Source organism: Calidris pugnax, unplaced genomic scaffold (genome assembly GCF_001431845.1).
Source record: "Calidris pugnax isolate Ruff unplaced genomic scaffold, ASM143184v1 scaffold2081, whole genome shotgun sequence".
Taxonomy (NCBI): Eukaryota; Metazoa; Chordata; class Aves; order Charadriiformes; family Scolopacidae; genus Calidris; species Calidris pugnax.
Genome location: NW_015092442.1, coordinates 1 through 9,014, shown reverse-complemented (window position 1 = coordinate 9,014; position 9,014 = coordinate 1). Strand labels below are relative to the sequence as shown.

Sequence of the window (9,014 nt, the reverse complement as noted above, 5' to 3'; positions counted from 1 at the left end):
CCCTTCCAGGAAGAGAGGAAGGGGCTGTCGCGCGGTAGGACAGAACGTGAGGTCTGTGACCATCGCACCGACCACCGCTGAGATATAACCCCTTCCCCGAGGGTGCCCGTCTCCCCCCGGGGCAGGGTGAGACCCAGACGGGGCAGCGGCTGCAGGGAAGCTCCTCCATCCCCGGGCGAGAAGCGGCAGCAGAGAACCCTGCGGGACGCGTCTGGGGGTGAAACGTCGGGGCTTGGAGCAGCGGGAGGGTTTGTCCAGCCCAGGAGAGCTCTGCAAACCCCACTGCGGGCGTCACACACGGCTCCCGGGCAATTCACAGCAGGTTCCAGGGATTTGGGCTCCTTCCTCCCGGCAGGTGGGTAACCAGGGTTTGTCCAAGGAGCCCCAGAAACCGTGGGGGAACATGAGGGGGCTGCAGCCGTGCGGGGACCAGGGTGCTGCCCCCCACACACCCCACGGTGAGTCCTCCAAGCAGTGCCTGGGGAGTGGGGAGGGACACCAGCTGCCATCACCATCAATGCCTCCTTGTCACAACCTTTGCCATTTTCAGAGCAGAGGGGCTCCAGCCATTGGAGCATCTCCATGGCCCTCCAACGCACCCTTTCCAACAGGTCCATGTCCATGGAGCACCTGGTGCTGGCATTGGTGCTGTTTGCTGGGACCCTGGCTGCTGGCAACCCCCTGCAGGATCTGGGGCTCATCAAGGAGATCTGGCTGGACATGGCCAACACCTCCTTTGATGACCAGTACCGGGACTGCAGCCACAAGATGGAGGAGAAGCTGAGGGAGCTCCAGCGTACCGAGTTCACCAAAAACAGCGTCTATGCCAAGAACTGGACACTGGCTGCTGCTGAATGGCGGAAGCGGGAGGGTCATGTCCCCAAGCCACCGGCAGCACTGCGGACGGATCATGCAGTGGCCCTCATGGCATACACCATGAATCAAGGCTTGTATGAGGATTTCAATGCAGCCATGCGCGAGGCCGGGCGCTCCTACAGGGAATACCTGAACAAATTTCACTTCAAGACACTGCATTTCCTCCTGACCCAGGCCGTGAAAATCCTGTGGGAAGTCCAGATCCCGCAGTGCTACCAGGTCTACCGGGGCGTCCGTGGCATCCGCTTCACCGCCCAGCACCGAGATCTCGTCCGCTTTGGCCAATTCACATCCACCTCCTTCTTGAAGTCGGTTGCCGAGGACTTCACTGAGGCCACCTTCTTCTCGGTGTCCACCTGCTATGGTGTCCCCATCAGGCACTTTTCCATGTACCCCATCGAGGAGGAGGTCCTAATTCCACCCTTCGAGATATTTGAGGTCACCAGCATCACCAAACATGGGAGGAGTAACCACATCCAGCTCGAGTCCATGGGCACATGCAGCTACAACAACTGCGAATGGGTGACAGGTAACATCCCCCGTGACGGTCGCTCCATTCCCCCGTGATGGTCCCTCCATCCCCTGGGTTGGTCCCTCCATCCCTGAAATGGTCCCTCTATCCCCCAAAATGGTCCATCCATCCCCTGTGTCTGTTGGTGTCTTTGGCAGGGAAGCAACGCCAGAACCAGAAGTGCAACTTCAATGCAGGTGAGACCAGAGCCCCCACTGCCAATGGGGAGGGGGACCCCCAGCTGACCCCCCTCTGGCTGCCCCTCACCCACCCCCAATTTTTCACCCCCCCAGGCAGGACCATCATCGGGGACCTCCCTGCTCCTGGAAGATACAGCCCTGGCAGCCGCGGGGGGAACCTGAGCCCCAAGGCCACTGATGCCACCGCACCACGGCGAGGGAAACAGGTCCGGGATGGAAACCACCATCGTCACAGGGATGGTGGGATGGGAGGGGGCAGCATTTGGGGCTCGGGGCATGGGGACAGCCCCGCTGCAGCCCCCGTGCCCAGCTGAAGCCCTGCCACGGTGCCACCCATCCTGGGATGTGCCCCCAGCCCTGGGGACACATCGGGGACCTTCAGCAGAGCTGGGGATGGGGCTTTTGGATGCAGCTGAGCGTGGGGTGTCCCCCCAGGGATGGGGGTGGCCGTGGATTTTGGGGGGATGCAGCAGGGCTGCCTTTGGGGGTGTCCCTGCCCAGCCGGCTGTTCCCACCTTCCCTTCCCCCCTGGCTCCCAGAAAAATAAAGGCTTGCTGTGCAACGGGGGTGTCTCCAGGGGATCCTTGCAGCTCCCTGGGATGGAGGAAGTTCGTGCAGGGCTGCAGCCCCCTCCCCACATCCCCACTCCTCCCATATCCACAGCATCCCACAGAGAGATGCCCGTTCCCCAGATCCTGCTCAAAGGGTCCGGGGGAGGTGTCTCCTGCTGGGGTCTGGCCCCTGCCTTTCCCATGGCCGGCCCTGGGGGTCACAGCCCCCCCAGAACCCAGGGGAGAAGGGAAGGGGCTGGAGAGCTGGGCAGGGAGGAACCTGATGAACTTCAAGAAGGGCAAGTGCAGGGTGCTGCACCTGGGGAGGAATAACTCCCTGCACCAGGAGAGTTTGAGGATGCCCTGCTGGAGATCAGCTCTGAGGAGAAAGACCTAGGAGCCCTGGTGGACAACAGGATGCCCATGAGCCAGCAAGGTGCCCTTGTGGCCAAGAAGGCCAATTGTGTCCTGGGGGGCATCAGGAAGAGCATGACGAGCAGGTGGAGGGAGGTCATCCTGCCCCTCTGCTCTGTCCCAGCCCTTTTTGAGAAGCTCCAGGGAGGAAGGAGCTCCTGGGGCAGGAGGGTGGACCAGGAGGGCTACAAAGATGATGAGGGGCCTGGAGCATCTCCTCTTGGAGAGGGTGAGGGACTTGGGTCTTTTTAGCCTGGAGAAAAGAACACTGAGAGGGGGTCTCATCGATGCTTATAAAGACTTAAAGGGTGGGTGTCAGGAGGAGGAGGAGAAAGCGAAGGAAGGAGAAAGAGAAAGACTGACGATCTTTAAGGTCCCTTCCAACTCCAACCATTCTATGATTCTAGGATTCTATTTTATTGAGGGCTGAACAGGAAAGGCAGGGATGTAAAATATTCACTAAAGACAGATGGGTCAGTGGGGAATTGTCAATATCTAAAAAGCACAGAATCGTGGAAGGGTGGAGGTTGGAAGGGACCTCTCGGGTCATCGAGTCCAACCGTCAACCCAACGCTGACAAACTGTGATGGAAAGGGAAAAGGGCTTCCCTGAGAGGTCCCAATGAACAATGTCTTTGGAGCTCACTCTCAATGCACCACTGTTGCAGGTTCTGTGGGTACAATGGCCAATGCACCATCGCAATTTCACAGCAGTTCGCGGAATACAGTATTACAAACCACAAGTCAGCCCCAAAAGTAACACCACAAACCACAAGCGCGCTAGATATCATAAAAGAGGGAACCAATCACCATCTCAATAGCATGCCCTTTACCATATGTGTGCTTCTTCATCACTTCCCCTCTCTCTCAGGTGTGGTCGCTCAGTCCCTGGGAAGTTTCCGGTCTTATTGTGACACAATCTTGAGACAACCACGGGCTGAGCTGTTTTTTGTAGCTCCCTGCGAGTTATCTCTGCTTAGAGAAGACCCACCACTGACCCACGTCCCTCAGCACCACGTCTAGCTGGATTAGAAATCCCTCCAGGGCTGGCGACTCCACCACTGCCCGGGGCAGCCTCTGCCAAGGCTTCACAACCCTTTCCAGGATGAAATTGTTCCCAAGCTCCATCCTCAACCTCCAGATGAGAAGAGCCAGGAATGCTGGAGCACCCCAGTGGGAACCTCCTGGCCCCCAGTGCTGTGGGAACAGGCTCCTTCCCCCCCTCTAAAGCCCCACTGTGAGTCCTTCAAGCAGTGTCTGGGGAGAGGGGAGGGATGGATGCCCCCACCACCAGCTCCATCAATGCCTCCATGCCACTCATGTCACAACCTTCCCCATCCTCAGCAGGGGTGATGTGAGTGTCTGGGGGTGTCAGTGTGAGCACCACGTCGTGGCTCAGCAGGAAAAGGCAGAGCCCCCGGTGGCATTAAAACACCCAGATTAAAGCAACAGCAATTTATCCCTCGGGGGTGTCCTCATTGTCCCCCGAAGCCGCCCTTTAAGGCAGGAGGGACACCGGCTGCACCGGGATGGAAATGGTAAAGACAAGGTGGGGGGAGGAGGTGGGGGCTGGGTCTGTGCCCGAGCAATCCTGGCTGGGGCTGCTAGAAAAAGAAAAAGTGACACTTCTCACCCCTCCGGCCACAGAGGGAGGGGTGCAGGGAGTCTGGGTGCTGGAGGGGGGTGGGACAGGGAGCAGCCCCCCGACTGTGCGCCCACTGCAGAGAGCAGGTAATGCTTCTCACTGGGTTTCTCGGGGGTGTTCTTCCAGACACAACAGATGTGTCCCCTCTGTTGGCAGGGTTTCAGGGGAGTAAGGGGGTTGACCGGTGCCTGGAGGTGTCCCTTCCCCCTCCTCCTAGGGCTCCCCTCCCTCAACAAGAGTCCCTCCCCAGCTTTCCTGAAGCCCTCCTCTTGAGGGAATGGAAGGGGCTCCAAGGGTCGCTGGAGCCTTCTCTTCTCCAGGATGAACCCCCCCAACTCTCTCATCCCTGCCTCCCAGCAGAGGGGCTCCAGCCCTCCCGGCATCTCCATGGTCTCTTCATCGCCAGAGATGGTCCCTGCATCCTCTGGGACTGTCCCTCCATAACCAGGATGATCCCTCCATACCCCAGTATGGTCCCTCCATCCTTGGCACAGTCCCTCCATCCTTGGGACGGTTCCTCCACCCCTGGGATGGTCCCTCCATCTACTCGGATGGTCCCTCTCCATCGCCGGGTGCAGGGGACAGGGGGCAGGGGGTGGTCCCATCCCACCAGCTCTGCTGGGAGAGGGGGACCTTGATCGTGGGGAGGGAAACAGGGGAGCTTGCCTTCAGGTGGGTGTCCTTGCACGTCTCTCACCCGCTCCCCCCGGGGTCTGCACTGGGGGTCCTTGTTGGCATGGGCATGGCACAGCGTGGCATGGGGGGGACAGCATGGCACAGCAGGGCATGGTATGGCGTGGTGGGGGACAGCAGGGCACAGGACAGCTTAGCATGTTATGGCATGGCAGGACATGGCATGGCACAGCATGACATTACATGGCACAGCATGGGGTGGCAGAGCGTGGCACGGCTCGGCTGGTGAAACCTGGGCAGCAGCACATTAAAGGGAAGCCACCTGGGGTGGAGGAGGAGGAGGAGGATGTGGGGGGGACAAAACATTGGCGGAAACAAAAGGGTAACTGGGGGTTAAACAAAATCTCTCAGTGTGAACCATCCCCTTCACACCACCCCAGCCGATTCTGAGAAGGTCTGGTCCCTTCCAGGAAGAGAGGAAGGGGCTGTCAGCACAGTAGGACGGACCACAAGGGCTGTGACCATCACACCGACCACCGCTGAGATATAAACCCTTCCCCGAGGGTGCCCGTCTCCCCCCGGGGCAGGGTGAGACCCAGACGGGGCAGCGGCTGCAGGGAAGCTCCTCGGGAATTCACAGCAGGTTCCAGGGATTTGGGCTCCTTCCTCCCGGCAGGTGGGTAACCAGGGTTTGTCCAAGGAGCCCCAGAAACCGTGGGGGAACATGAGGGGGCTGCAGCCGTGCGGGGACCAGGGTGCTGCCCCCCACACACCCCCACTGTGAGTCCTCCAAGCAGCTCCTGGGGAGCGGGGAGGGACACCAGCTGCCATCACTGTCAACACCTCTGTGTCATCTGTGTCACAACCTTCCCCATCCTCAGAAAAGAGGGGCTCCTCCATGGGGAGGTGTTGGCAGGGTTTCAGGGGAGTAACAGGGTTGACCGGTGCCTGGAGGTGTTCCCAGCACGGTGTCCATTGCCGAGGAACCACCTGGGGGTGATTTCCCCCATCCTGCCCCCACTGTTCCTCTCTGCAGACCTTCCCAGGCCCCACCGCCCTCCCCGAGCTGACGCAGCTTTTGCTTTTACACCTTCCCAGCACCCCTCGAAGCAGTGTCCCCCCTGCCAAGAGCTGTGGTGGGTACCAGCTCCAGCCCCTTCCCATCACCCTGAGCATCACAAAGAAACAGCCACAAGCCCTGGGGGAAGCAGGGAGCCTCATGGCCAGGGAACCCCAAATGGTGGCCGGACACCAAGGAGGACACAGGGATCAACCCGTTGTCTCCATCCCAGCGTAGGACGGCCAACAGGCTGAGCCCTGGGGCAGGGGGGCTGGAAAGGAGGGGGTCAGTCCCACAGAAAGGGGGCAGGGATGCCACAGTAGGCCCAGATATGGGCAGCACCTGCCCATGGGGTGGGAGGAGCGGCAGTGCCAACTCTGGGAGTTAAATAACAAGGAGTAGCCGGGGCCCTGTCTTTATGTGAAGTTTCACACCAGAACAAACACGCTGATCACAAAAGAGCTTTGTTTTCATCCAGGTCCCCTGCTGGCGGCAGAAACAGTTAAGAAGCCAGGTCCCGGATCCTCGCAGGTAAGGTGAGGGGTGGTTCCTCGCTCTGCTCCCCTGCACGGCACTGTGTCAGCATCATCATGGAATCATCGTGGAACAGCTTGGGTGGGAAGGGACCCTACAGCCCCCCCAGTGCCACCCCCTACCCTGGGCAGGGACACTTCCCACCAGAGCAGGTTGCTCCAAGCCCCATCCAACCTGCCCTTGAACCCCTCCAGGGATGGGGCAGCCAACAACAGTGTCTACGCCGAGTCCTGGACCAAGGCTGCTGCCGAATGGCGGAACCGGGGGGCTCGTGTCCCCCAGCCACCGGCACTGCGGACGGAGCATGCGGTGGCCCTCCTGGTGTACACCCTGCATGGAGGATTTTACCAGACCTTCAACGGGGCCGTGTGTGAGGCCGGGCGCTCCCGCAGGGAATACCTGGACAAATTCCAGTTCAAGGTGCTGCATTTCCTCATGACCCAGGCCCTGAACATCCTGCAGAACGCCCAGTCCCGCCGCTGCCACCAGGTCTACCGGGGTGTCCAGGGCATCCGCTTCACCGCCCGGCGCCAAGATCTCGTCCGCTTCGGCCAATTCACCTCCACCTCCCTCCGGAACAAGAGTGCCCTGGACTTTGGGCAGGACACCTTCTTCTCGGTCTACACCTGCTACGGCGTCCCCATCAGGGACTTCTCCTTCTACTCTGACGAGGATGAGGTCCTCATCCCACCCTTTGAGAGATTCAAGGTCACCAACATCACCAACACGGGGACAGAGCCTGCATCCAGCTCCACTCCCAGGACACATTCAGCACCTACAACTGTGAATGGCTGAAAGGTGACATCCCCCGTGATGGTCCCTCCATCCCCTGGGAGGGTCCCTCGATCTTCAGGATGGTCCCTCTAACTCCCAGTACATTGCCTACATCCCCTGGGATGATTCCTCCATCCCCTGGGATGGTCCCTCCTCCCCCAGAATGGTCCTTCCATCCTCTGAAATGGTCCCTCCATCCCCTGGGACGGTCCCTCCATCATTCTGGAATGGTCTCTCCATCCTCAGAACATCACTCCATCCTCTGGATGGTGCCTCCATCGCCCAGAATGGTTCACTCATGCCCCAGGACGGTCCCTCCATCCCCAGGAACGGTCCCTCCATCCTTGGGATGGTTGCTCCATCCTCCAAGATGGTCTCTCCAACCCCTGGGATGGTCTCTCCATTGCCTGGGACAGTCCCTCCATCCTCTGAGTCAGTCACTCCATTCCTTGGAATGGTTCCTCTGTTCCCTGGGACATTCCCTTCATCCTCAGGATGGACCCACCATCCCTCAGGACAGTCTCTCCATCCTTGGGATGGTCCCTCCATCACTCCATTCCCTGGGTCGATCCATCCATCCCCTGGAACGGTCCCTTCCCGCCACCAGGTGCAGGGGACAGGGGAAGGGGGTTGCCCCATCCCACCAGCTCTGCTGGGAGAGGGGGACGTCAGTTGTGGGGAGGGGGACAGGGGGAGCTTGTCTTCAGCTGGGCGTCCTTGCACATCTCCCACCCGTTCTCCCCAGGGTTTGCACTGGGGGCCCTTGGTGGCACGGCACAGCGTGTCACGGGGCAGGAAGAGCATGGCACAGCATGGCATGGTATGGCGTGGTGGGGGGCATCAGGGCACAGCACAGCATGGCACAAGACAGCTTGGCATGTTACGGCATGGCATGGCATGGGACACCACAGCATGACATTACATGGTACAGCGTAGCGTGGCACGGCACAGAATGGGACGGCAGAGCGTGGCACGGCTCGGCTGGTGAAACCTGGGCAGCAGCAGATTAAAAGGAACTCACCTGGGGCTGGAGGAGGAAGAAGAGGTGGGGGGTGGATGGACACAACTGGAGGAAACCATCGAGATTAAATGGAGGAAAACATCGAGATTAAACAAAGGGGATGGACCCTCCATCCCTGTGGATGGTCACTCCATTCCTTGGGTCAGTCCATCCATCCCCTGGAACGGTCCCTTCCCACCACCAGCTGCAGGGGACAGAGGAAGGGAGTTGCCCCATCCCACCAGCTCTGCTGGGAGAGGGGGACCTCAATTGTGGGGAGGGGGACGGGGGGAGCTTATCTTCAGCTGGGCGTCCTTGCACATCTCCCACCCGTTCTCCCCAGGGTTTGCACTGGGGGCCCTTGGTGGCACGGCACAGCGTGTCACGGGGCAGGAAGAGCATGGCACAGCATGGCATGGTATGGCGTGGTGGGGGGCATCAGGGCACAGCACAGCATGGCACAAGACAGCTTGGCATGTTACGGCATGGCATGGCATGGGACACCACAGCATGACATTACATGGTACAGCGTAGCGTGGCACGGCACAGAATGGGACGGCAGAGCGTGGCACGGCTCGGCTGGTGAAACCTGGGCAGCAGCACATTAAAAGGAACTCATCTGGGTCTGGAGGAGAAAGAGGAAGAGGTGGGGGGTGGACAGACACAACTGGAGGAAACCATCTAGAATAAATAGAGGAAAACATCGAGATTAAACAAAGAAACTCCGACCTTTGCACCGAACCATCCCCTTTGCATCCGCAGCCCTTTCCGAGAAATACCAGCACCTTCAGGAACAGAAGAAGGGGCTCCTGGGAAG

The 9,014-nt window shown here is 59.8% G+C and overlaps 2 protein-coding genes across 2 annotated transcripts; both read left to right on the top strand.

The window, feature by feature from the left end:
* The first annotated feature begins 83 nt into the window (after nt 1-83).
* On the top strand, nt 84-2,023 carry LOC106900466 (erythroblast NAD(P)(+)--arginine ADP-ribosyltransferase-like). Its single transcript, XM_014962544.1, has 4 exons — nt 84-355; nt 612-1,405; nt 1,546-1,584; nt 1,681-2,023. Exons 2-4 carry the CDS (start codon nt 616-618, stop codon nt 1,899-1,901), a joined length of 1,050 nt encoding a protein of 349 aa, XP_014818030.1. The 5' UTR covers nt 84-355; nt 612-615; the 3' UTR covers nt 1,902-2,023.
* Nucleotides 2,024-5,072: 3,049 nt separating this feature from the next.
* Nucleotides 5,073-7,221, top strand: LOC106900465 (erythroblast NAD(P)(+)--arginine ADP-ribosyltransferase-like; the record flags this gene model as incomplete). The annotated part of the gene is given in 5 exon segments (XM_014962543.1): nt 5,073-5,211; nt 5,374-5,505; nt 6,368-6,425; nt 6,618-7,150; nt 7,153-7,221. Coding segments are annotated over 5 exon segments (931 nt in total), but the record flags the coding sequence as incomplete, so codon positions are not given.
* Between the last annotated feature and the right edge of the window lie 1,793 nt (nt 7,222-9,014).

What these genes read in the sequence shown, in the direction of transcription:
- LOC106900466 (XM_014962544.1), top strand. Translation starts at nt 616, where the DNA reads ATGTCCATGGAGCACCTGGTGCTGGCATTGGTGCTGTTTGCTGGGACC. An exon ending in CAACTGCGAATGGGTGACAG is followed by an intron (nt 1,406 to 1,545) that starts GTAACATCCCCC and finishes TGTCTTTGGCAG; the next exon opens with GGAAGCAACGCCAGAACCAG. An exon ending in GAAGTGCAACTTCAATGCAG is followed by an intron (nt 1,585 to 1,680) that starts GTGAGACCAGAG and finishes TCACCCCCCCAG; the next exon opens with GCAGGACCATCATCGGGGAC.